Here is a 27,814-nt window from a genome sequence, read left to right as displayed (position 1 = left end):
TCTATATTCAACAAGCATGGAATTCAGAGGCTGAGAATGAATAAGCTGGTAGAATTTCTGAGGAAGGGGAATAGACTATACCACTTCAGACTTCAGAGGTGTATGCCACATTTCAGAATACATATACTACATTGCAAGTTAAAAGAGGAGGGGAGGAAACAACACCTTTATAGCACTTATAGAACCTAGACTGTTACACTGGCCATTCCCATCCTTCCTGCAGAGTAACCCTAGAGGCCTAGCAACCCTGCCCTAATTTATTTAGTTTTCCACTACACTCCAAAGCATTTGTAATAATTCCAAAATCCCTCCTGAGTGAAGGTTAAGAAGGTATGCAAAGATCAGAAGTCCAGGACAGAGCAATGAAGCAGCCAAAGGCAGATAATAGGGAATCTCCAATTGCATACCTAGTTTTTCATACTGACACGCCTTTACTTACTAAACCACCCAAACCCAATGCTTCTTTCTCCCGCCCACATTCTACTGCCATCCTGCTCTGACCCACCAAGAGTCTGTCAAGCAGCAGCCAGGAAGGCAGTGCCCCACCTCAAAAGCCTAATGATTAGGATAATCATTATTTAAATGTTTATTAATATTTGCAGCCTACTGGGGGGAAAACCCCTGTGTTAAGTGGCATAAGAAGCGATACATATTTAATAAATGTCAGATTCCCTTTAATAATATGTAAGTGTCACACTTCCAATTTATCCCAAAGTTTTAAAGTTGGCCCTGTACGGTATATAATGGGGAAACCATCTCTGATGGCAGCAACCAGCCTCTGACTCTTTGTCTATATCCATTTCCCTGTTCTAAAAAAGAACTGGCTCTTCTCCATAACTTTATATGGTAACTTTGCTGATTGGGGCCAGGAGGAGAGATGGACATCACTCTTCCCATTTATGTCCGTGGCCACTGTTTCCTCCTCTGTGTAATATTAGTGTTGGACATATTTTCTACTTGAGTGCCTGCTTACAAGCTCCTGTGGTCACTCTCTATAATGCTTTTGTCCCATTTGATCAGGCTCTGAAACAGGGTCTCCCTAGGTTCACAGGTCTGCTTGAAGACTTATTTAATTCACCAGAGCTTAATTGGAGCCATGGATTGGTTCTGAAAACTATGTTCAGTGCCAGGACTCAGCCCCAGAACATAACAGTGAAATAATAATGAGAGGAAGAGTTCCATGTAGAATGCCCCCCACTCTCAGATGAACAAATGGCCAATCCACAGGGCTAGAGCCTAGGGGGTGCACCTTTCCAATAAGATTCTAAGCAGCTGGGCTGAAATGGTTGGGAGTGGGACTCCTGATCCACACACCAGCAAAAAAGCCCACCAGTAACTAAAGCCTCCTGTTCATCTCCATGACTCTTGGACATGCCCACGTCAGAGGTCATCATTGCTAGTGATCACATGTCACACTTCCTATTGGTCAGTCAATAAGGGCTACAGAGACTGCAAGGAGCAGATAGAACAGGGCAAGCCAGGATGTAGCACTACCTACAAAGTATTCCCGACCTGATGCCTGAGGGGGAAGTGGGCATCCAAGAGGCTAAACTCTGAACCTATAGGAAACCATTTACTCTCAACCTCAAGAGCAATGGAGCAACTTCAGGGAGGGACAGAGGTGCTCAAGCCAGAGAGGGAAAGCCAAATTCTGAGTCCAGTGTGGGTGTATTTTTAGGCTGGGGTGTAAGTGAAGCTTTTTGCTTCAAAGCTTTTCCTTCAAGTTTCTTCTTACCCGCCTAAAGGCATCTGCACATGCTGTGATTCTTGCCTGGCACTGTAACTGCATGAGGCAACCATTGTTGCCACACTGAGAGTTTCTATCATGGGAGGTTTACCCACCACGCAAACTGATAAATCCAGTTGCTGAGAAGCTGATTCATTTCCCAGAAAGACTGTGGAGATAGGACTTTGTACTAGTGTCATAGGTGCTGATGATCCAATGCCATTTTCAGCACCCTGTCATTGCAGATTATTATTTTTCCTCCCTCCCATTTTTGCAACACCCCACACCAAGATTAGCCCCATCCTGTGCATGAATAGGTTCTGGATGCAGCATCAGTATCCACTGTTTGTACAGGTGACCTATTTCCTCCTCAACCTCTGGACAAACCCCTGCATTCCTTCTGACCTTGGAGTCCCTATATTATCCCCACTGCCCATCTGAGCTACTCCTAGTCCCTTGGAAGCACAGTTCAACAAACACGGGCCCTCCTTTTGAACATGAGCTGGAGAGGGGCTGGAGATGGCTTCAAACACTTCTGTGTGTATCAGAAGAGTTTCAGAGGGCCTCAGAATGACAGTGCCACTCTCTCACTCTCTTCTCCCAGCTCCAAAATCAAGAGGACCACTTCCTGCTGCACTTCCAAGGCACCCCCATGTACAGTGGACCCTCTAGTTATATACCACTCTGGATACGTAACTTCCGGGTTATGAACGTGGCATTTTTGCCATGCGCACATGCACAGAAGCGCTCTGCCTACAGACTCTTTGGGTTGCGGACGGACCCCCAGAATGAATTTAATTCATATCCGGAGAGTCCACTGTACAATGTCCCCATCCTCACCATACTTCCAAGCTTGAGAGATAAGCAAGATATTATTACACTGAATTTCAGGGGTGCAAAACATGATGAGGTACAACACTTCCATTGAGAGGATGGACAGAGCCCTGCCACCACAAATTTCTGCTTCGTTACCAACAGGCAACCCTGTTTAGGGAAGTTTTTAATGTTTGATGTTTTATCGTGTTTTTAATATTCTGTTTGGAGCCACCCAGAGTGGCTGGTGAAACGCAGCCAGATGGGCAGAGTATAAATAATAATAATTATTAATAATAATAATTAGTGTGGCACCATCTGCATATGCATCTATTGTGCCACGCATTAGTGGCAGTAAATCATACCTTTGCTTGCACACATCACACCCACCCACTTACAAACTATCTATACTGTCAGTGCTGCTAAGCAGGAGAAAAACCACCTGGCACAGTATATGCTAGTAAAACCTGTCCTCTTGCATCCCTGTGGGCCTCTGCCATTCAGATATTATTTATGACCCTGTATTGCCTCACCAAGCCAAGTTAGCTAGTCATTTCTTAATGTGGGGTATGGTGCCCTTAAAGGAACTCTAGCAAAATTACATTTGAAGCACTAACTTTGCTTAACTCATGCACCTGCACATCTGAAGCATGCATTAATAGGTTCTGGCAGCAGTATCGATTTCCTCAGTTCCTTTTGACAGTCCAGAGTTGCATACACAATGATTACACCCAGTACTGATGACAGTAAATTACACATATACCTTTTATTTATTTACTACGCTTATATCCTGTTCTTTCTCCCAAAGAATCCCAGGGCAATGAGCAATGATAAAATAATAAAAAACATTTTCAAAACATTTCTAATACGTATTTTATATTCATTCATTCACACCCAGACCCATATCTTCCCATTTCCTGATGGCCTAACTTAGAAATAATAATAATAAATTTTATTTATACTCCGCCCTCCCCAGCCAAGACCAGGCTCAGGGCGGCTAACAACCAACAATAAAAACAAGTTGATTAAAATACAATTTAAAAAACATTAAAATACAACATTAAAACATTAAGATGCAGCCTCTTCACAGGAGGAAAAAGGAAAAAGAAAGAGGGGGAGGGAATCAAACTGATTCTAAGCCAAAGGCCAGGCGGAATAACTCTGTCTTACAGGCCCTGCGGAAATAAATCAGATCCCGCAGGGCCCTGGTCTCATGAGGCAGAGCGTTCCACCAGTGTTGAAAAGGCCTTGGCTCTGGTTGAGGCTAATCTAACTTCCTTAGGGCCCGGGACCTCTAGGATGTTGCTATTTATGGACCTTAATGTCCTCCGTGGGACATACCAGGAGAGGCGGTCCCGTAGGTACGAGGGTACTTCCATTTCCTCTTCTTCCATTATTTTTCCAATAGTGTTGCCAGCGCTTGGTAGCTATTTCCTCTAAATTCATTCCAAATTGTACACAGTCCTTTCTTTCTCAACTCTGTCTCTGCCAACTCAGAATATTTCTTAATCTCTTGGTCTGTGATTTCATTCCACTCCTCCATCACCATAACTCCACCATTTGGCTTCATTCCTCCAGGTACCTGTATGGAGGTCCTCTCCATTTCATCATCTACTGTCTCCAACTTTACCATTCCACTCTCCTGTTCCAGCAATCCTTCATCAATGCTGTCTTCCAAAGTCTCTATGTCTAGTTCATTTTTATTCACCATTTTATACATCTCAGCTCTCAGCTCTTTCAGTTGCTCATTCAGTAGTTACTGCATGATGCCAACAGTCAGTGGGGGTGTTCAACACTATTTTTGCCATACTGAGTGCCTGAACCCAGACTGAAATGGGTCAAGGTAATCTGTTTCATCCAAGAGTATTTGCAGTTGTGCCACAACCCTCTCAATCACCTTCCCTAAAGAGGTCCAGGTCCATGATGGAGTTTTTCAGGAGTAATTGGACCACTACCTCTTTCAGGGTGGTTGATCATCCCCAGATCCACTCAGTCATACCCCACAGAGTAAGCCAAGAGGAACAAGGGTCCAAGAGGCGTATGACTGACCCATTATTGCAAGAACTTTAAATCTCTAACTGCATTATAAAATAACAGCAACAATAACATCTCATCAAGTGTCTTAGGGTTTAACAAGATAATTACCCAGCTGTCCTTCAATGGTTAAAATGAGGTTCTAAGCAGCTGCACGTCAAAGGAAATCAGGTCAGCAAAGCAGTGCCATGGGAGGAAGTGTTTAGCCATTTTCCCAGTCTAATCCCTCCTCAAAACTGCTATTTGCCTGGTGGAGAAAGATATGCAGGTACCATGGTACAATCTAAACTGGATGCTCTTTCATTTCTGAGCTATTTCTGCGCCAGAATTCCTCTGGAAAATAACTGCCTGCAAGACGGAGTTGTTCCGCCAGGCCTTTGGTCAGGGCTCACCCTGACTCCCCTTTTCTTTTTGTATTAAAACTTATATGAAAGAGGCCTCCCAGCATTCTCACAGGCCCATATAAGATCAGCATAAACAGTTGGGCCGATGAGCACTTACTGTTCCTAACCCTGTGGAAAGTCATCTAATTATACTTTAATTTGGACCTGTTTTAGGAAGTAATTTAATTATTGTTTGATTTTATACTAATGTTATATGTCTGATGTTAGCCGCCCTGAGCCCGACTTCGGCCAGGGAGGGCGGAATATAAATAAAAGATGATGGTGTTGATTATTATTATTATTATTATTATTATGGGTGGTTTCACTCCAGTCTCTCCTGGTGATCAATCTGCCTTTACCATCAGGATGGAAGGATGGATAAATGACAGGTAGAAGGGGTGATAGGCAGATCACAAGAGGGTGGATATGTAACAAAAACATTACAGGTGCAGAGTCTTCATCTAACATTGCAAGCTGTTATTACTACAAACGTGAAAACTCTCCAGTACCAAATATTTTTAAATGATTATGATTTAATTCCTTAATTTATACTGCCATCTTGTGTTCACCAAATGAAAGCCCAGTTGCAAGACTTGCAGTTCCATGTATGGCTTCATCCACACTTACCTTTTGCCCTGCACTTTCCAGGCACAGGTCTACACTTTAAAGCACTGCGTCCAAGCACTTTTTATTTGCCCCAGCAAAATCCCACTATTTAACACTGTATTGGAACAAATGATAATTCGGATTTTCCATGGATTGCTGTTTGCGCCTGTTCAGAGGTAAAGAGCAATTTTACAGGGCACTTTAAAGCACGTTCCTAGAAACACGGCACAAAAGGAAGTCTGGATGAACCCTGAGCCAGGGGTGGGGAACCTGCGGCCCTCCAAACATCATTGGACTCCAAATCCCACCAGCCACAACCAGCAAAGGCAATAGTCAGGGATGATGGGAGTTGTAGTACATCAAAGCCTCAATGGTCTAAAGTTTTCCATGCTTGATGTAAGTACAGTGGTACCTCGGGTTAAGTACTTAATTCGTTCCGGAGGTCTGCTCTTAACCTGAAACTGTTCTTAACCTGAAGCACCACTTTAGCTAATGGGGCCTCCTGCTGCCGCCGCACCGCCAGAGCACAATTTCTGTTCTCATCCTGAAGCAAAGTTCTTAACCCAAGGCACTATTTCTGGGTTAGCGGAGTCTGTAACCTGAAGCGTCTGTAACCTGAAGCGTATGTAACCCGAGGTACCACTGTACTGGAATACAATATGTTAAGCAAAAACAGTGCAATGACACAGAAAATGTTGTCATTGCAGGAAATTACATTGGCTGGTCCAGCTGACAATCCCTCTTTCTGTGCTGGAGGAACCGACTTCCCCATGCCCTTCACTTAAGGGGAAGCAGACACTTCATCCAAAGACAAGCACATATGCGTGGGTGCCCCATGTCCCGAAGTTCAGAATAAGAATAATGATGCAATTTTAATTTTGTTGCTGTTGTTATTTTAATTTCTTGCCCACCCTTCACCCTGAGATCGCCAGGGCAGATTACAACAATTTGTAATACAATATTAAAAGCAGTTTAAAACTGCTTACAATCACAGTATTAGGGCGGGCCTAATAATATACATCTCAAAGTGTGAAATGCCACGGTAAAGCAATGAAGGTTCACCATTCACTGAAAATGGGGACTGAATTGAAAAATCCCACCTGATTTGATTCATGTTGATTGTAGTTGTTTTTGTTTCCTGCTGGCTTTTCTCCTTTCCACTGCTGTCTGCAGAGCTTGCAAAATCAGTTCCCTGTTATTTTGAATGTTATAGTCACTCAGGTTTATAAGTTTGTTGAATTCCTCCTCGGTGTAAGTCAAATTTGTCATTCTGTATGGTGAGTTTAAACTAGTAAAATCCACCTCTCCCTTAGCCGTGTCTGCAGAAGTTCGCCTAATTCCTGCACAAAGGTTGCCAAAAATGGATAGTATGGGGGGGGCGCGGGGGGGGGAGGAAGAGATTGGGTTAACACTGTGTCTGTAAAACAGTATCCCTCTATGACGAGGATGCCCAAATTCTGTATTGTTGAGAGTCACTCTATTCTCCAGATAGCTGTCTGTCTATTATAGAACACAACCTGGAGTCTATTACATATGATATATTCAGCACAATCTAGCAATAAAGACTTTGCAGAGCACAAGTTGGCCATATTTCGGACATTCCAAATGCATGACCAAACATGGACTCTCTCTTATGGATGCACACAAAAACATGTTTTTCTATCTTGATTGATATTTCATCAGAGGGGTGGGGTGAAGGATAAAATAGTTTAATGGGCTATATGTGCTTTTGGGTTGTCAGTGACATTATTTATAACAGCAGCAGTGCAATCTATGCATGTTTACTTGGAATTAAGTCTCCCTATAATCCTGTACACACTCACCCAGGCTGTAACACTCTACACACTTACCACAGAGTAAGCCCTATTGAACTCAGTGGGACTTACTTCTGAGTAGACATGCATAGGATTGTGATGCAAGGCTTGCTGCACGTCTTACAGGACTAATCGTTACATGTTTGCACATTGTGGCACATAGCCTAATGTATTCTCTTTTTTACATGTGAGAGCCCGGCTTGTTATTTTATTGACCGTCTGATCACACAGTTCAAAACTGACAGACCTGTTTCTTATATATGCTACCTGAAGGTAGATTTGAAAAGGACCATGTGCCAAGCAAAAAAGGGACTGTAGAACGTTCCCACTTGTAGAACTATCGTTTAAGTCTGACTTCTGTGAAAAGGCACCGGCTGCAATTTAACAGAATGTTTTTAGCATGCTGAACCCCATGGATTTCTGTAGCTTTAAGTATACTTCAGTTCTCTGTTTGGGCTATCAAATTCTTCCATTTAAAGACCAGTAGATTTGTCCTTCTCTTTTCCCTGTTTGTAATATAACAATGGAGACAAGCTGCTAACACTCTGACTTGAAAACAGTTATTGTGGCAAGAATCCTCAATGAAAAGCTGGGGAAGCATCAGAGAAGGAAAGCATTGCTTGAAACTCTTGTGTGGTATTGACAGGTATTTATTATTACTTACGATCTTCTCTGCGGGACTTGACATCTTTCCGCAGGGCCTGCAAGACAGAGCTGTTCTACCAAGCCTTTGGCCAGGGCACAGCCTGACTCCCTCCTCTGGCAATCTTCACAGAACTCTAGCCCAATGGTTGCCATCAATTTGATTTGAATTAATTTTATAATGAAATGATTTTAGAATGTTGTATTATTTTATTGTTGTTAGCCGCCCTGAACCCAGCTTCGGCTGGGGAGGGAGGGATATAAATAAATTATTATTATTATTATTATTATTATTATTATTATTATTATGGAAGGCGGTGATGAATGTCCTGTCCTTTGGAAATACTGTTCCTACACCACGTACCAAGAGGGCCTGGATAGCTCATTTGGTTGGAGCCTGGTGCTAACAATGACAAGGTTGCAGGTTTGATCCCCATACGAGACAGCTGCATATTAATCCCTGCATTGTGGAGGGTTGGACTAGATGATCCTCAGGGTCCCTTCCAACTCTACAATTTTATGGTTAGGCAGTGGCTTCTTTGCTACTTGGTCCCCAGTCTCATAGAACGTGTCTGAAAAGTTCAATACTAACCCGGTTTTTTATACTCCCTAAAAGAGTTGTTCACTAGTGGGAAGTGAAGTATGATTGGAGCTTCTGGGTTCTCTTTGTCCTCAAAAATGTAGCATTCCTTTGGATTCTCCCTGTCTTCTTCAGTCAGTGCAATTTCAGGAAAAGGAATATCCTGGTCCAAACAGTATTTGCCCATCTGTTCTATAGACTGCAGAACGAAGAGGAAAACTAGAGTTTAAATAGCAAAACTAAGGCCATCCACCCCACCCCCCAACAGTCCTCATCTACTATTGTCAAACCTAACTAGAGAGGAGAAAGAGACTGCTTTGCTGTTCAGGTAAGTTTAGTCATTTAGAGAGAACAAAATGCAGGAAGGAAAATAGACAATTTCCCCCCTTCTCAGTCAGGTACATCTAGGAATCCATGGTGCTGACATGAACTCCCTATGGATGGATGCACTTTATATAGGTGCTTAGATGTTGTAGGACATTGGCAGAGGATCTGCTTTGCATGCATAAAGTCCCAGATTCCATCCTTGACATCCCTGGGTAGGGCTGGGGGAGATCCCAGTCTGAAAGTCAGTGAAGACAATATTGAGCTAGATCAGGGGTCAACAAACTTTTTCAGCAGGGGGCCAGTCCACTGTCCCTCAGACCTTGTGGGGGGCCAGACTATATTTTGGGGAAAAAAGGATGAATTCCTATGCCCCACAAATAACCCAGAGATACATTTTAAATAAAAGCACACATTCTACTCATGTAAAAACATGCTGATTCCCGGTCCATCCACAGGCCAGATTTATAAGGCAATTGGGACGGATCCAGCCCCCGGGTCTTAGTTTGCCTACCCATGAGCTAGATGAACCAATGGCCTGGCTCAGTATAAGGCAGCTTCCTATGCTTAAACGCAGAAACTGGTTTCATGCAACTCGCATCACCATATAAAGCATGAAACTCACTTTATAATTGGATCACAGGAAGACTTCCATGTTTAACTTGGGCTCTACTCTACAGCATGCTTAGCTTAATATTTAATCTAACCCTCTTAGGCTAGCATACAAGGATTTCTTTATAAACAATTTGTATGCCCCAAAACATTGCAATAAATGGCAAAGTTATTCTCTAGTCCAAAGATAAAATAAGAATAATCTTACATTAAACCTGGTCTCCAACAGGTTGTAGTCAAGTGATAAGATAACATCCACATTCCTTTCTTTTCTTATCAATGGAGGGCAACTGGTATTGATGAAATATCCAGCATCAACCAAGAATAGCTCTTTTTCCTGAGGTGTAAGAGAGTTGGGGCACTGGTCCAATTTACTGTCTGCAAGGCAAGTATTTCTTGCTATTGTGATCATACAGGACATGCTTATCTAATATACACCAATGAATACTGAAAAAAACAAAACTTGTGATCGTTTTTGATGGGCTGCTTTATGTCTTGTTAGTCTTAGCATTAATCAGAAAACACCTTCAGCGGTCTATCCAAACTAAACTGTACTGAGTACTGTGTCAAGGCTTTATTTGACTGATTAACCTCTAGTACTAATGCTGAGAAAACAAGTATTTCATCTAGCATGACTGTATTTGTACATAATTTGGTTGTAAGTTACTTTGGGTTGCCTTGGGCAAGATAAAGAGACTAAGAAATTTAATAAGTATAATACATACATACATACATACATTTCCTACAAGGATATTGTAGCAAGGTGGTGACTTGCATGACAAAACCTGGTGAACATTTATAGTGCAGGAAGAGTTTGGCTGGGTTCCTCCCAATTTCATGTGCTGATTTATTTACCTTGCCACATGGAGAATGTTTTATGTTGGTAATAGTCCTTGTGTAGCTGGAGACCTCTCAGAAAGTTAGGTTTCTTTTCTCCTATTGGCCGACTGGTCAGAATTCCATTGAAGATGCTGGATCTGTTCATTGGTGGAATGAAACAAGCTGTGTGACATAGAGAGAGCTGATTTATAGAAGCCCTGTTGCCTTTATCTGGAAGAACAGCAAAAAGCACATACAGTGGTACCTCGGGTTAAGAACTTAATTTGTTCCGGAGGTCCGTTCTTAACCTGAAACTGTTCTTAACCTGAGGTACCACTTTAGCTAATGGGGCCTCCCGCTGCCACTGTGCCACCAGAGCACGATTTCTGTTCTCATCCTGAAGCAAAGTTCTTAACCCGAGGTACTATTTCTGGGTTAGCAGTGTCTGTAACCTGAAGCGTCTGTAACCAGAGGTACCACTGTACTATGAAAAATTCTAAACTCTGGTGCTCAAAAACTAACAACAACACCATGTGCACTGGCTGTTTACTGGTCAAAGTAGTCATTTGTGAGGTTTGGACATCTTTTATATGCAATCAAGCATCCCTTCTTTATACTGCCACACAGAACCTGGGCAGATGGCATAGCTTCTGAAGAAGGTGGATTCTGAGCTTTAAAATAAATAAATAAATGGTTAGAATAGAAATTATGACCTCTGTATGCCTTCGTGGTTCTTATCTACTCTTACATCCAATCCAGATAGTCCATTTGTTTGCACTCAATGTATTTCACACTTGCAGCAATGCTTTGTGCATTCGATGTGACATGCACATCTGCACAATCACACTAACACGCACATTTCTATGGATTGCAGCCAAAGACTTTAAATGTAATCAAAACCATTTAAAGTAGCATGTGCTTTCCTAGTAAGTCAGGGAGAGAAATCAGGTATATGTGTGAAAAACAACCCCACAGAGATGGATGGGGAAAACCCACAAATTAGCTACAATGTTCAAATTATGATCATCTGCTTTGCAGATTCTCTGCTGTATCTGCACAGTGATGCATTTTATTCTTTAGTTCCTTCTCTGTTGAAAAAATGCCATTGAACTAATAGAAATTACCCAGGCCACTTCTTACCTTCATCCTTTTCTTGGTCTGGGAAAGGCCACTGCCAGGATTTGTATAAGTGATGAACATCCTTCAAATTCAAGGAAAATATGTTACTCCAAATGCCTGTAAATGTAAACATATTCAAAATGAAGACTTTCAGCACCTCTCTTTGTCATTCTCAATCAACTTGTCCTTTTTGGTGCAGCTAAGGCTTTGCTACTCTGCAATCAGCTGGAAGCAGCATTTACGGTAGCTGAGAAATTAAGGGATTGAGCTTCCAAAGGATCAATTTTTGAAAGGCTGACTTAAAGGATTTTCTGCATCACTCGTAAGTTGGACCAGATGGGCTTTGAGAACTCTTACAATGCTATGATTCTGTGGGACTTTGTAGCAGCTAATCTGGAGGTCTCCTGCTTCATTTAGAGCAGAGCTTTCCAAACTTTTCATATTGGTGACACACTTTTTAGACATGCATCATTTCATGACACAGTCATTCAGTTTTACTAGCAAACCAGAGGTTAAACTAATCCTCTTCCAGCTCTGGGAAGAGCATGGGGAGCATTCGTGCAACACACCTACACACTGCAGCCAACACACTAACGTGTTGCGACACACAGTTTGGAAAGCTCTGATTTAGAGGATGGTTCAGGCAGGCAGCTGTCTTGCAGAGGCAGCCCATTAACTGGCAGAAAAAAAAATGAAGAAACATCTACTGTCATATATAGACACTGTGGAGGATGGAGAACAGGAGGAAGCAGGGCTCTCTCTGTGTGTGATATGTGTGTGTGTGTGTGTGTGTGTGTGTGTGTGAGAGAGAGAGAGAGAGAGAGAGAGAGAGAGAGAGAGAGAGAGATTGCCCAACATAGTTAGATAGACATGGAAGGAGAATACAGGGGAGGGTCTGAGCTGTTTTTTCTTCTTGCATGTTTTAGAATTTCCCACATTTGTGGTACTGTATCAGCTCAATGCTCAAGAGAGAGTTACAGATTTTTGATAACAAGCTACACTTACTATGGTAATACCAATATTGAATTTGGCAAAATTGGGACTCAGTTTGGCAATTTTTCTCACCAAAAGATAACGTTCCTCAAATCAAAATTAGGTCACCTTCCAAATAGCAGATCCGAGACTCTGGTCTCTTGTTTATTAGTCGTCCCATGAAGAAATCACTTCCAAAATCCTCTGGACAAATGAAGGCCCCGTACTTAGAAAATCCAACCTCATATGGGGAGAATTCACACCATTCTATAAGCAGAATGAGAGAAGAGAAGTGGAGAAAAATATACCACAATGCCTAAAATCAGGAGGAAGTTTGAGAGGAGAATGATGAAGACAGAATTGCTCTCTTTGGGTGAAATTCAGGAAAGGTTTGTACAGAGCAGAACCATTGAAATGAATGGACCTAACTTAGTCACATTCATTCATTTCAGTGGGCCTACTTTGAGTAAGTCTTGATTTTGGCTGCAGTTCTGAACTACTTACACACTGAAGCCCCCTGACATGGTTTCAAGATTGCAGGTGGTTCTACTAAAAGACACCATACCATTGTCGAGTTGTTGTTGTTTAGTCGTGTCCGACTCTTCGTGACCCCATGGACCAGAGCACGCCAGGCACTCCTGTCTTCCACTGCCTCCCGCAGTTTGGTCAAACTCATGCTGGTTGCTTTGAGAACACTGTCCAACCATCTCGTCCTCTGTCGTCCCCTTCTCCTTGTGCCCTCCATCTTTCCCAACATCAGGTTCTTTTCCAGGGAGTCTTCTCTTCTCATGAGGTGGCCAAAGTATTGGAGCCTCAGCTTCACGATCTGTCCTTCCAGTGAGCACTCAGGGCTGATTTCCTTCAGAATGGAGAGGTTTGATCTTCTTGCAGTCCATGGGACTCTCAAGAGTCTCCTCCAGCACCATAATTCAAAAGTATCAATTCTTCGGCGATCAGCCTTCTTTATGGTCCAGCTCTCACTTCCATACATCACTACTGGGAAAACCATGGCTTTAACTATACGGACCTTTTTGGCTGCAGTTCTGAACTACTTACATACTGAAGCCCCCTGACATGGTTTCAAGATTGTTGAGTTGCTTACCTTTAAATTCACAAGTGCTCTGGGTGTCCTTCTTGACATTGAGGGCCAGGTAGATAGGCAATGGATTCTGCCCCTGAGTCACAGCCTGTTGCTGACTAGAAAGTTTGCTATCACTTTGCTAAGAGGAAATGATGCAATGAAACACAAAGAAAACAAGAAGAAATTCAAAGGCAGAAAATAAATTATGAAGCAACAGATGCTTCCAAACCAAGCAGCAGACGGCATGGTTGGGTTGTGGCTCTCACCTGACCTCTGTTGAGTCATGTTGCGGCTGCTTACCGAGCGGTAAAGAGGGAGCGGACAGGTGGTGGCAAGGTCAACATAGTGCAAATACACCGGCAGGAGTGGTGGATTGGCTCCACTGGTGCATTTGCACCTCAGCAACCACCATAACAACAGCCCCGCTGGATCGGGTCAATGGCCCATCTAGTCCAGCATCCTGTTCTCACAGTGGCTAACCAGATGCCTCTGGGAAACCCACAAGCAAGACCCAAGCACAAGCGCACTCTCCGCTCCTCTGGTTTCTAGCATCTGGTATTCAAAAGCATACTGCCTCTGACTGGGAGCACAGCCTCCTCACCCTCTAGTTCCCAGTAAGAAACAACAACGCAATTGACTGGAGGTCAGGTGAGTGCTGCCACCTCACCAGGCCATCTGCTACTGCCCAAGAGCTAGAATGACCACTCCCTGCATTAACTGGGGGACGGCTTTTGCGTGGTCGTGCGCAACCCCCTCCAGGGACTACTAGACCCCCAGCAAGGTAGTTGGCTTCACCGCCCCCCCAAGCTGGATACCTGGAGGTTCCCACCTAGCCTCGTCAATCAACCAATCCTGGCTGGGGGGGGGGGGCGCGTTGCCAAGGGAATTGGCCAGGTAGAGTTAGGACTGCCCACACTCACAATAGAGGGTGTAACTTACCTGTTGGTCCTGTCGGCTCCTGAACTTCCCCACCCTGCCCTCCCTCAATTTATGCCTTCTTCCGCAGTTTAACCTTCTTCTTTACAGCTATGCAGGCACTGCTGCAGTCCTAGATGGTCGCCATTGAGGGACTAGGAAAGAATTTCCCTGCATTGGCAGGTTTCACCTTCGCCATAGCAAAACGTCACAACTTTGGCGGTTTGTAGGCCTTGGGTGGAATCCTTTAGTCTATCTTCCCTCAGTGGGGGTGAAGCAGTGACACACACCCCTGCAGTGGCGATCCCAGGGTTCCCCGTTAAAGACAAGGCACTGGCCATACACCAATGGGTTGTCAGTGCTCTCTGCTATGACGCGGCGAAATGGGGGGGGGGGGCTCTCTGCTTGAACAGACGTTCTCCAGAGTCAGCTCAATCCCCCCACACTTTGGATAACCCTGATGTTCCCCAGATCCATGGCTGGGGACTGGGAGGGATAAATGCCCAATGCCTAAGCCCAAGGTCTTCCTACATCTGAGAATTTAATAAAGTTGTGGGCAATTTCAATCCCATAACACGTTGTCAGGTGTCATTATACCTCCTGGGGGTTGCCTGGGCCTTGGGGGGTCTCCGTCTGTCTAAGCAATGTCTGGAAGGAAAGTTGAAGACACTTAACATCCTTAGGGTAAGAGGGTCTTTGGAACACATACCTCGTCATGGAACATGCGGTCAATTATAAGGGACCACACATCAGTAAAATAAACCGAGTGCCCCTCTCGAGCTCTCTGCCTTAGCTCCACGTCATAGCGCTGTAGGGCCTCCAAGGAGAAAGCACTTGACTTGCTCCTAGCAATATATTCCTGTGCTCTGTGGATTGGACCCATCAGGTCCTTTTGAGACCAGTCAGCATCTTCATACAAACTTCTCATTGTCCTACAGAAAAAATAACACCTTCAGAACAAGGCAACACTATAATTTAAACTGCCTTGTAAATTACACTCACAAAATCTACCCTCATATCCTTAGGGCCCAAAAGCACATTGTAGATTACATGAATGTAGATTACATGTTCGATTTGGAAGGGATGCTTTAAAAAGAAAGCGGGGGAGGGCCTAGTCAGGTTCAGGACTATGGCACACAGGGAGAGGGATGAACGCTTTCCTCAACCCTGCACCTTGGTGCCTAATACAGTCGTACCTTGGTTCTCAAACGCCTTGGTACTCGGATGTTTTGGCTCCCGAATGCTGCAAACCTGGAAGTGAGTGTTCCACCTTGCAAACTTTTTTGGAAGCCGAACATCTGATGTGGCTTCTGCGGCTTCTGATTGAGTGCAGGAAGCTTCTGCAGCCAATCGGAAGCCACAGCTTGGTTTTTGAACTGTTTCAGGAGTCAAACAGACTCCCAGAATGGATTAAGTTCGAGAACCAAGGTACCACTGTACTGTACAATTGTTTCTCTCCCTAAAGCTGACATTTGCTATCAGACGGAAGTTGTTATTGAAGCTACGGCTGGGGATAAATCATTTTTTAAAAACCCTTCCACATGTGCAGCAACCTCAAATCTGACCGGGCCTCTCCATCTGCTCCAGCTGCTATTTTTCACAATGCTAATTCACATTACCATGTTGCGCCAGATGCTCCAGAGAGGTATGTCACGCAGTCTAGAAGATTCAGCTTCTGAAGGGCAGAGAGGTGTCCATAAAAAGCTGACATTGCCCTGGCTCCTCCTCCTGTTGCCATGACAGCTATCACTGGGACCTGTGGCACAAACAGGATGGAGTGAACAGGAAGTAACTGTGCCTAACCTGTCCGGGACTATCAGTCAAATATCTAAATATTAGTAAGTCTAGGGGTAAGCGACCACAGAGCTGTATTGCTAGATAGGCAGGTCCATATCATAGGAATATACAGTCATACTTCGGGTTATAGATGCTTCAGGTTGAGCGTTTTCGGGATATGGACGCACCAAAACCCGGAAGTACCAGAACGGGTAACTTCCGGGTTTTGCTGCTTTGCACATGCGCAGAAGCACTGAATTGCAACCCGTGCATGCGCAAATGCAGCGCTGCAGGCTGCGGATGCTGCGGGTTGCAAACGTGCCTCCCACACGGATCACATTCGCAACCCCAGCGTCCACTGTAAATGGTGCAGAGAGAGCTCTGTGTGATGTCATTTCCCCGTTTCCTGCGATGGGATGAAACAATAGATTTTTAATTCTTTCTCCTTCCTACCGCCTCTCTCTCACTCCCTTCCTCACCTTCGATGCAGATGCATGTCTGTGTGCGCTAATCAAACATATATTTTGAAACCTAGAAGAATTTTGTCCTGCATAGTTTTCCTACTATCTTTGCCGTGATCCAGTGCAAGACTGTTAAGTAAACAGTATATTTAAGCTTACTTTGTAAGCTGTTTGTTGCCTGATTCTTTTATAAAGAGGGGAACCAAGGAGAATTGCTCAGAAAAGGAAAGGCTCCTCAACCTTGTTCCAAAGCTTCTATTTTCGTTACGAAGGATGGGATTTTAATGCTCTGCTTAAATTGTAATTAATATTTTCTTTCTTAGCCATCAATAAGCCATCCCGCATAACCTGTATCCAATGTCAAAGGTAAAGGTAAAGGGACCCCTGACCATTAGGTCCAGTCGTGGCCGACTCTGGGGTTGCGGTGCTCATCTTGCTTTATTGGCTGAGGGAGCTGGCGTACAGCTTCTGGGTCATGTGGCCAGCATGACTAAGCCGCTTCTGGCGAACCAGAGCAGCGCATGGAAACGCCATTTACCTTCCCGCAGGAGTGGTACCTATTTATCTACTTGCACTTTGAGGTGCTTTCGAACTGCTAGGTTGGCAGGAGCAGGGACAGAGAAACGGGAGCTCACCCCGTCACAGGGATTTGAACCGCCAACCTTCTGATTGGCAAGTCCTAGGCTCTGTGGTTTAACCCACAGCGCCACCCACGTCCCATGTATCCAATGTCAGTAGACCGTAATACTTTCTTTCCACGGGGTGGTGGGGGAAAGAGAATACCAGTTCGAAGAATAAAAGGATATTTATTACAAAAAGTACACATTTGAAGCTTTTTTTTTTTTCTCCTCAGGGGATGTCTATCAGAGAAAATGCATTTAAGAGCATCTGCTTTTCTGTGGGTCCTCTGTCTGTTGACTGTATTTTCCTTCAACAATGCGTTGCTGCAGTTGATTTCTCTCAACAAAGCAGCTTCTCTGAAATAAAAAGGTAAAGGTAAAGGTACCCCTGCCCGTACGGGCCAGTCTTGACAGACTCTGGGGTTGTGTGCCCATCTCACTTAAGAGGCCAGGGGCCAGCGCTGTCCGGAGACACTTCCGGGTCACGTGGCCAGCGTGACATCGCTGCTCTGGCCAGAGCCAGAGCCAGAGCCGCACACGGAAACGCCGTTTACCTTCCCGCTGGTAAGCGGTCCCTATTTATCTACTTGCACCCGGAGGTGCTTTCGAACTGCTGATTTCTCTCAACAAAGCAGCTTCTCTGAAATACCCACACTAAATAAACTGCTTTAGTTCTATTTATATATTTTTGCACTAACATGAGTAGCTTTGGGTCACAAAATGAAGCACATGTACCTCATGTCCTTGCAGCTCCTGCTCCAGCAGAAGAACCTTTTTTAGAGCACTGGCAACCACATTCTTGCGCTTAGACAGGAAGTCCTGCTCAGCCCCACAGAGATCACATCCCAAACGCACATCTAAATCTCCTAAACTGGAATAAAAAGAAAGAAATGCACCTCCCCTTGTCACCTGATATACGGAGGTAGAAAGCAGTGTTGTGCAGCTATGTAATTTGAAACTGAGAACTTAGTGTGGTAGATTTTTTGTGTGTGTTTTGTCATTGTTGTGAGATTTTAAAACATGAAGGTGGCCTGGTACTCAGACAAGGACTAAAATGTGCCAAAAATGAAGGTAAGAAAGGAACAGACTCTGCATCTCTCATCACCATCATTGCTAGGCTATAACACTGGATAGTCTCTGACAGATGTAGAAGGAGATGATACGAATAGTATTTGTTCCAACTAAATATTGGGCTTTCTTAAAGTGAAGTGCATGAGTATGTGATTTGCTGGACTGAGCTGGACAGAGCCAAGCTGAACAGACAATAATTTCTTATTTGATTTGATTTTAATATAATAATAAATAATAATTTCTCACCAGTCATTGACCTGGAGCTGCAGCTCCAATTCTGCATCCTGAAAATGAAGATGTTGAGTTTACCTATGTTAAGGTGCTAAGCAAATGCACTGTGTAATGTTCATAAATATAACACAATAGACTGTTTATTACCAATCCCAGGGTTTCATTTTCATAAACATTTCCAAGCATGGCACTTGTGGGTCTCTTAAGAGCAGTGGAAGAGGCATACATCATCCCAAAATCTAGGTAACTGATAGATTATTTCTTAGCCACTAGACTGTTTTCTGTTTATTAAAGTTCTGGATATGGAACACAAAGTAGAGCTTTGACAAGGGAGAAAAGATTCAAACTTAGTAATCTAAAAAAACAAACAATTAAATCCTGATATGGACACAAGGATAACATTCTTTGAAAGGAACAATGAATTTACAAATCCCCTGTTAAATTTCAGAACTAAGGTGTGGTTTTATTGGCAAAGAACTACTTCCTTCTTCTCTTCTGTGCCAAAAAATTACTTCTATCACACTTGAAACTTGACAGGACAGCTCAGTTGGTAGATTATGAAACTCTTAAACTCAAGGTCGTGGGTTGGGCAAAAGATTTCTGCATTGCAGAGAGTTGAATTAGAGGACTACAGTACTTTGGTCTCTTCCAACTCTACAATTAAATGATTCTATGATAAAGATGAAGCCACATACCTTTGATAAAGACAAGGCTACTTTTGTTTCCTCTCCTGCAGGGAGGGATTTCAGCAACACACTTGGACATTCAGTAGCAGCGTCTCCAAGCCATTTCCCCACAAAGGAATTACTCTAAAACGAATCACAAGAATGTAGACACACTCTAGAACACATCACAAAGGAAGCAAAATGAGACACATTTGAGGCTCTAGATACTGACTGCTTTCAACACTGCTGCCTGTTCTACATATGAATCCCTCTCTGTTTGGCCCTTACTATATAGGAGAACAGGAAAAGCACACTCTGCCAGCAAGGACATTAAAAAATTTTTTTGATTAAAAGATATTCATGTATAACAAAGGTACATATAACATCTCTATTTCAATTCATAGAGTCCTTTCTACAGGTCAGTTACATTCTGTGTGAAACACTGCTGTCATGAGCATTGTGAGGTTGTGGGGAGAGAGAGGAGGAAGAGAGAAGGGGGGGGGGATAATGATATTTAATTCTTTTGCATAGTGTATGCAGAGTTTTTGTGTCAGCATTATGTGGATAGATTCTTTATTTATTAAAGCACACCAAGGGTCCAATTTCTCAGCAAGCTACTCTGTAATGGTCCTTTAGTGCATTAGTTAATCTGGCCCCTGCAGGTACACTGGGGAAAGCTGTCCTTGGTAAGCAAAGTGTTACCTTCATACTGGCCTCCAGTTTTGGCTCCCAGTTCTTCACACAGTGAAATGTGACGCTTTCTGACTCCTGGGTGATCGCCTGTGCTTCTTCAAAGGATTCCTTCACCACAAGTTCAATATTTTTATTGTCTAGGAGAAAGAATTATTTTAGTTAACATATTTCTTTACCTCCTTTCTTTGGTACAAAAGTCTGAATAAAATTATTTATTTACTATTTTACTGTATATTCTTTCCCCCATATAGCTCAAAGCAGTGTACGTGGTTTGCCCCTGCCTGCAACCCCAATTTGTCCTCACAACAAGACTGAGAGATAATGAATGGCCCAAGTTCACTCAGTGAGCTTCTTGGCTCAGTGCAGATTTGAACCCTGGTTTCCCAGGTCCTAGTTCAACACTCTTAACTGCTATACCACACTGGCTTTCATATGAAAATAATTTTAAATAATGTAACAAAAAGGTACAAGACAGGCTGAAAACAAATGGTGGAATTCACTGTCATGCTCTTCTAGTAATTTTGTTTTTGAACAAGTGTTCCTGCTTTACAGACAGACAAACTGATACCCTCTGTCCTCCCTCCCTCCACACACACACACACACACACACACACAGCCAGTTGACCATCCCATTTTTACTGCACTTTGCAGTTGCGTTCAGCATGTCATGGCATTATAAGCAAGAGAGATACAGCAGCAATTGCATTTACAAAAACTACCAATACAGTCCTGCAATTGAATAGAGGCTTCAATGGCTCTTTGGTTGCCTACTTAACAAAGTCACAAGAATGGGACTCACTTTTCAAACACTCCTCGTTCTTCCACTTGTCCATCTTAATGTCTAAACGTGAAATCTCACGGGCCTGGGAAGAAAACATAACAATCAAAGAAGGTTGAATTCACTAAGCCTGCAGTAGTCTGAAACTGAGGGGTGGAATCTACACACATATTTAAAAAAACGATGGGAAAATGCTTTGTTTTCAAACATTTTGAAAATTACATTGAATTTTGCATAGCTCACTGTCGTCATCTAGTGTCACATGTGTATATTGCACTTTACAACACATCTTTTGTTGGAAGCCACCTGGAGTGGCTGGGGAAACCCAGCTAGATGGGCAGGGTATAAATAATAAATTATTATTTAAAACGTTTTATTTGCAGCTGTGTAGCTGAGTCCTGGGTGTGTGGGGTGTGCAGAGTTATCTCTGAAGAGGACACAGCTGTGGGCAACCTGAGGAAACTCCATCAAATTTTGGTGCCTGACCATAAACACAAGAGTATTCAGTGGACCTGCTTTGTTCTGAGAGATTTCAGGGTTCCATTTGTTTGGTCCCTGAGTCAGAGGCATGGTGGAATTCTGGGTGAGAGCTAAGAGGTGTTCAGGAGGCATGTAAGAAGGAGAAGGGGTTACCATTAGTACTTAGTTTCAGTACTAACATCAGTATATATTTATTGGTGCATTCCATTGGTGATTTTATTGCATATCTTTGTAATATGCATGGGTTCTTTTAATTGGTTGCATACTGCTTAAACATACTTTATATGTTAAGTGGTATACAAATGATCTAAATAACAACAGTAACTCCTTTTAAGGGGAGTCTTAAGGAGTAGGTGGCGGATGGAAGGTAGGTAAAAGGTAAAAAGGTATATCTCTAAATGGTTTGCAGCACATAACCAAGGGTTTCTGATCCCCAATCATTTAACAATTACAGCAACGAAAAGGCTTTTCTCCACTTCTAAATTAGGTTGCCAAGATTAATAATGTTCGGGGGGGATGAAACAAGGAGTTGATTATTGTGTGACTCAGATGTTTGCGCTCAGTTCTGGTACTGAAAACAAATTCCTGGGCTGAACCTATGCTCAGGGACAGTTTGTTCCTTAATTCTATGTTGTCCCGCCCCCATGGACCCACACCATCACCACTGTCTTGCAATTGCATCTTGTTAGTAGACTTTAATGTTCTAGTAAAAAACAAAACAGAACCTCAAAATGTGGAGTTTGCCATCCAAACGTAACCTATAATGTTCCTTTTGCCTATTCTGATCCTGGAAGATTCCAGTATTTTTCTTTTAAATTTTAACCTGGAATCAAACATGACAGGTTATAAGCAACTACATTGGTTAATGTTTTCCGTATTATTTCTGTTTGGCTCTATTCTGTGTGGCACTGTTCATTAATAATTTCCATGCTCTTTCTGCTTGGCTTACAATGTGAGGCGCACTTAGCAAAACAAAGTCCAAAGTTTCAGGTCTTCCTTAAAAAAAAAAAAAAAAAACTCAGCAAGTTTCTGGTTGTCTTGATTTTTATGGCAACCCTAGAATTCAGGCTGACTCTACTCCATAGCTATGCCTGCAAATCTTCCTGCTCTTGTTCAAAACTTCCACCAGCACCTGCAGTCTGCTCCAAAACCTGCCCTCCCACAGTTTCTTTAAGGTGTTCTTTCATTAAAAAATAATCATAAGGCTTTATATAATCACAGCATTTTTTATGTGCAAAATTCCTTTTCATCATTGAACTTGGGAAAAGTCTGTGTCATACATAATTCCCACTTTATAAAGACATGTAATGGAGGTTGAAAAGACTGTGATCTGCCCAGGACTATTTTTTCCTGATCTTCAAAGGCTTTGTTGCTCTGCTAAAGTATTTCCATTTATTCCACAGTGCAGGACCATTTCACAATTAATTATTTGCTTGGAATGACCATCTCAGGACTCAGCTACATTAGTAAAGAAACAACGATTTGAATGCGCAATAAACATGCAACACCAGATGGCGCCAGAGAGCAGGAAATTTTAAAACACGGCTTTCCATAGAATTTTTTTTTACTTTTGTTAAAACGATCTAATTTCTGACTTACTTATAGCGGGTTTTTTCCACTGTGTTTAGATTCACCCTCAGACATTTGACAAAGACCAGTATATCATAGAGATTGTTTCTCTTTTGCAACTACGTTGCTCATATAGGACCCTCCTTATTTCTGTAATTTTAAGCTGTGGTTGTTGGTTGTTGTTTTTGTTGTTGTTGTTTCTATACCACCCTTCATCTGAATATTACAGGGAAGTTACAAAACACAAAAATACATACCATAATGGCAAATAAAAACAATATCCCCCTACAGTTGAGGTATATACAGTAAGGCTTCTGCAGCCCATGCCACTGAAGCAACCTGAGACTCTAGCGACAGCAATGGATCCAAAAGTACCTCCCCCCCATTACCTGCCCTTTCAGGGGCAAATGAAAGATGTAAAGGAAAAGTGGAGCTGTGTGTCATCAGCATACTGCTGACAAAGTACAGTGGTACCACAGGTTACAGACACTTCAGGTTACAGACTCCGCTAACCCGGAAGTAGTACCTCGGGTTAAGAACTTTACCTCAGGATGAGAACAGATATCGCACGGCGGCAGCAGGAGGCCCCATTAGCTAAAGTGATACCTCAGGTTAAGAACGGTTTCAGGTTAAGAACAGACCTCCGGAATGAATTAAGTTTGTAAACAGAGGTACCACTGTAATCCAAACCCCCCTCAATGGTTTCATGCTTCAGTTAATTTAATTATTGCAACCTGCCCTGGGACCTTGGAGTGAAGGGCGGGTATTAAATTACAATATTAAGAAGAAGAATATAAGAAAGATGCTGATTGTAGTTAATAGGCAATGGGTCATACCGTAAGGATGCCATTAGTAGCAATGCTCTCAAAGCCACCACATCTGGGGAAAATATAAAAACATTCAGCAACAAAATGCATGTTACATTTTTAACACATAATGAAATATCCTGAAACCTAATTTTGAATCATCCTTCCAATACATTCATCCATTGAGTTTTATTCGTCCCTCAGGAGAATCAGCATTTGCTGTTTAATGTAATAGACTAGGGCTTCATAACTTGCGATCCAACCAGGCATACACAACACCTCAGCAAGAACCTAAAAATTATACTTTGTGAGTGGTTTTGACACTGTGACAGAAGCTGAAGAAAAAAATACTGTGTAGACAAGCTGTGTGTGTGTGTTGGCAGGTGGAATCGGTATCAGTCCTGGAGAGCCACTGATCTAACTGGACTTGGTATTAGGTGTTTCTGCTTTCTAATAGTATGTCAAACTGCAAACACATAGAAATAACAAATTTATATTAGAAGGGTGGATGAGGCCAGCTCTTGATTGACTGACTGACTGATTGATTGATTGATTCCAATTGAGATTATGTCTATTAAGTCCATTTTATAATCAGAACAATTTACTCACATGCTCTCCATCTTGAATTCTACTTCAAGGCTCTCTGGTCCCTATAGGGGAAAGATCAAAAAAGAAATGATGGCATTGTTAGCTCTGAGCCCAGCCCACACAGTTTACCACTTGTTACCTGAGGGAACAACTGTTTTAATTGTACACTAGCCTGAATAAATTATACTTGCTCACTGCATCAGCCCCTTTTTCCCACGAGATGCTTCTGTCTGTCAAACAAGCCAAGTGATACAACCCTCCAAGGCAAACCCTCACAGAAAACTCCACTTGAACAACTGTTCCCAGAACTAAGGTGGAAGAGTAGCCAAAGACTGCTTTTCAGCAACTCAAAACAAAGCAGCCTATGAAATGCATTTTTGGAAAGGGAAGAAAATTATCATGATTGACACTAGCTGCATGTGTCATAGTAGTGTCATAAAACTGTACAGTTTTCCTAATTACTGCCCTCTAATTAAGAAAGGAAGGGTTGTAACTCTTTTTTTTTTTTTTTTTGCATGCAAAAGTGAAGATAAAACTGAGCTAGATGGACCAATGGTCTGACTCTGTATAAGGCAGCTTCCTATTGCCTAGAATAAGCTATCAATTCAGATTAATCTCCCTCACTGCAGGCCACCCAGAAAACGAATCAGATAAATTAAAATGAACGGAAGGATAAAGATGATGCAATTTCAGCTGTCTTCCTAATTAATATTATTCATACGTTGCACTATTATTATTATTTTACTATTGTGTAACTGGCTCTGGGACCTTTTGGTGATAAAGGCCCCAAATACATAAATAAAGGATATGTTGTGTCAATTCTCACCTGACGGTTCAAAAGTAAGTCTTCACAAATAGTTTCCCCAGGTCTCAATTTAGCAATATCGTAGGCAACCATGAAGATGAGATCATCTTTGGTGACCACATCTTCATCGTAGAGCTTCAGTTCCAGCACATTCTGAGCACAAATAGGAAAGGCATGAGAGAAGGCATATAACTCCATTTCACAGCATGCTGTTGAAGATAGGGTGGACTTTCTGATTGTATGCTATTTTAAGGAGTGGCCATTTCTTCCAGACATGCCAGTCCCACAGAACGTAACGGATATCTCTTAAGCCAGAAAGCACATCTCCAGAATGTTCTCTGCTTTTGAAATTCTGCCCTTGAAACCTTAAATGTGTGAGGCCTCAGCACTGAATGTTTGCTTTCCATTTACCACACACTTCAAATTCACAGAAACCAGTCACCAAAAGTATTCTAGTTTAATAGCTGCCTACCTTGACCTCAGCCTGGATAAAGAAATGGAAGCTTTCATTCCAAACAGGATTACAGGCGTTTGAGATGACTTTCGTCATCATTTGTTTATTTGAAGCTGATGGCAGCCGAAGGCTCACGTAACAATCAGAAGAAGTCCCTAGAGCAAAACAAAACCGCATCAATAATCATTATTTGGTGCTTTATTATCATTAGGTAACAATAGGGTTTTGTAGGCTTTTCTGCAGAGGGGAAAATACAGGTTTCCCAGTCTTCCATCCAACATTTTGAAGAACCTTCAAAAAACAACATACTGAAAGAGATGCAGGACAGTGTACATTCTTGTTAAACCGGTTCTGGACTCCCCCAAAAAAACTCAAGATAAATGTAATGCAACAGATTTAACAACTCACTCACATAGGTCTCTTGAAGGTATGTGTCGAGCCTGGATGACCTTCACAGAGAGCAGGTAGAATGGAAAGGTTTCAACCTTTACAGAAAACAAATGTTGCTGAATTAATTGTGCAACTTGGGTACTTACATCAAAAAACAAAATATTAGTCTTTTCGATGGAAAGATAGATTGACCATTCCCCCTAGTTAAAAATAAAGATATCTGAAATTCCTATCATTGTACCTATGCTGATCTCTCTCTCTCTTTTTTCTTTTTTTTACTTCCCTATGTACAGAAAAAAATATAGAACTATGACTGAGGTTTCCTTACACTGGCCCGGAAACATTACTATTGTAAAAATATTTGGATACCCCCCCCACACACACATACAAAAAGCTGTGATTATTAAAATCACCTATAAAAAAATTTAATTACACACTTCTCTCTCATAGCTTCCATTTCCATTTCCTTTGTTGTTTCAATATTAGCTGCTATTGACCATGTTCCTTAATTGAGAATTCTCTTCAAAAGCACTTAATCTAATTAGCATTGAGTTCTTTAAGTCACACCGATTCCTTCTATCAGTGGCTTTCTTGTGTTGGTCACTAATTATATAGTATATCTTTTGTTATATTCTCCATTGAAATATTAATTTCAAAACAAGCACCCATGTGACCCATAACAAATACCACATTTCTGTCACGCCACTACACCTGGTCACTTTCTCATCACTGATTTCAAATTCTTCATCCGTTCTTATTCTTTTGATTTTCTTGAAGGAGCACCCAGCTCAAGGTTTATCAGATGACATGTGAACCATTTGCAAATGATTTGTAGGCACCTGAACGTGTTTTTGCAAGTTTGCTCATGGTCTGAAGACATATACGTGACTCAGGATAGTACTGCGACCAAAGGCAGCAATGGGACAGCATCTCTGAGGCTGAATTGATTTGTAGCTTCCATCATTGCATTAGTTTGGCCTTTGTGAAGAGCATTGGTAAGAAGATTGTCATCCATATGGTCTTGCTGTTCTACATTTCACTAAAGTTGGACTTTTGATCATGAGAAATATTTTGTGACTTCATTAATACTGGGTAGTGTTTGATGGCATTTAGATCAACAATTATATATTCTAATAGCACTCTCTTGAAAATATATTTAAATTAATTCATCTCTTCTAAAGTCAGATGCCCTTACTTGTTTCTGAATCTTCTTTTTCTTTAGTTTTTTATTTCTTTAGTTTTTTATTTTATTATTATTAGTTTTACAATCCATTTAAAATTTCAAAACTTGACTTCCTTCCCCCTCTTTCTGTGGTTCCTTAAATGTATTTTTAATATCTTCTGCATATCCAAATTCATTTAACTTTCTCATTTAATTATCTACTGTAAATATATACTCTTATAAAACTGCAGGTTATTACAATAATCCTGCTAATGCTTTCATCTATTTACAATTTATCTGTAAATATTCAATAAACCATTTCCATTCCTTTATAAAAAGTTTGTTATCTTGATTTCTTACTTCTTCCGGTAAGTTTCGCCATTTCTGCATATTCCATTAGTTTTTGTATCCATTCTTCATTTGCTGGGACTTCTGCTTCTTTCCATTTTGGGGCAAGTAACATTCTTGCTGCTGTAGTAGCATACATAAATAAATTTCTATACAATTTAGGTAGTTCTGTCCCTATAATTCCCAAAAGAAAAGCTTCTGGGAGGTTTTTCTTTTTAGGGGGGTTATACACACCCCTCTATCTGCTACACTTAAAAGCTTATGTGGCCACTTATGTGTTGTGGAAATTCAGCTTGTCAAGAATTGTGCTTCCTCTGCAAGTAAGGAAAATCATGTCCAGCACTAGTAAAGAGTTAAAATATTTGATTAATCTTACCTTAGCCATTAGAATGTCCATTGCATAGATGACAGGCAGTAGCGATGGGCAGGAATCCAAGTATTCTGCTGTGTTAGGTACCCTCCTAACTTACCGTACTT

General features: G+C 42.0%; 1 protein-coding gene across 3 annotated transcripts; it reads right to left on the bottom strand.

Annotated features, from left to right (window-relative positions):
- Nucleotides 1-3,310: 3,310 nt before the first annotated feature.
- On the bottom strand, nucleotides 3,311-27,814 carry LOC307209508 (cytosolic phospholipase A2 delta-like). Of its 3 annotated transcripts, XM_079964623.1 has the most exons (20): nucleotides 27,714-27,813; nucleotides 25,850-25,922; nucleotides 25,456-25,592; nucleotides 25,005-25,136; nucleotides 24,200-24,240; nucleotides 23,621-23,663; nucleotides 20,757-20,820; nucleotides 19,967-20,094; nucleotides 19,295-19,408; nucleotides 18,615-18,652; nucleotides 18,033-18,168; nucleotides 16,060-16,196; nucleotides 15,150-15,372; nucleotides 13,547-13,664; nucleotides 12,574-12,711; nucleotides 11,494-11,589; nucleotides 10,390-10,536; nucleotides 9,743-9,912; nucleotides 8,611-8,797; nucleotides 3,311-6,902 (listed from the first exon to the last, which is right to left on the bottom strand). In XM_079964623.1, exons 1-20 carry the CDS (start codon nucleotides 27,732-27,734, stop codon nucleotides 6,673-6,675), a joined length of 2,373 nt encoding a protein of 790 aa, XP_079820749.1. In that variant the 5' UTR covers nucleotides 27,735-27,813; the 3' UTR covers nucleotides 3,311-6,672. The 3 variants fall into 3 exon arrangements, with proteins under 3 accessions (XP_079820749.1, XP_079820750.1, XP_079820751.1); XM_079964624.1 differs by lacking the exon at nucleotides 12,574-12,711 and having other exon boundaries at nucleotides 27,714-27,814; XM_079964625.1 differs by lacking the exon at nucleotides 25,850-25,922 and having other exon boundaries at nucleotides 27,714-27,762.

The sequence above is a fragment of the Podarcis cretensis genome, assembly GCF_951804945.1.
Source record: "Podarcis cretensis genome assembly, chromosome: 1".
Classification (NCBI taxonomy): domain Eukaryota; kingdom Metazoa; phylum Chordata; class Lepidosauria; order Squamata; family Lacertidae; genus Podarcis; species Podarcis cretensis.
Note: the sequence above shows the minus strand (reverse complement) of the source record. Positions and strands in the feature narration are given on the sequence as shown.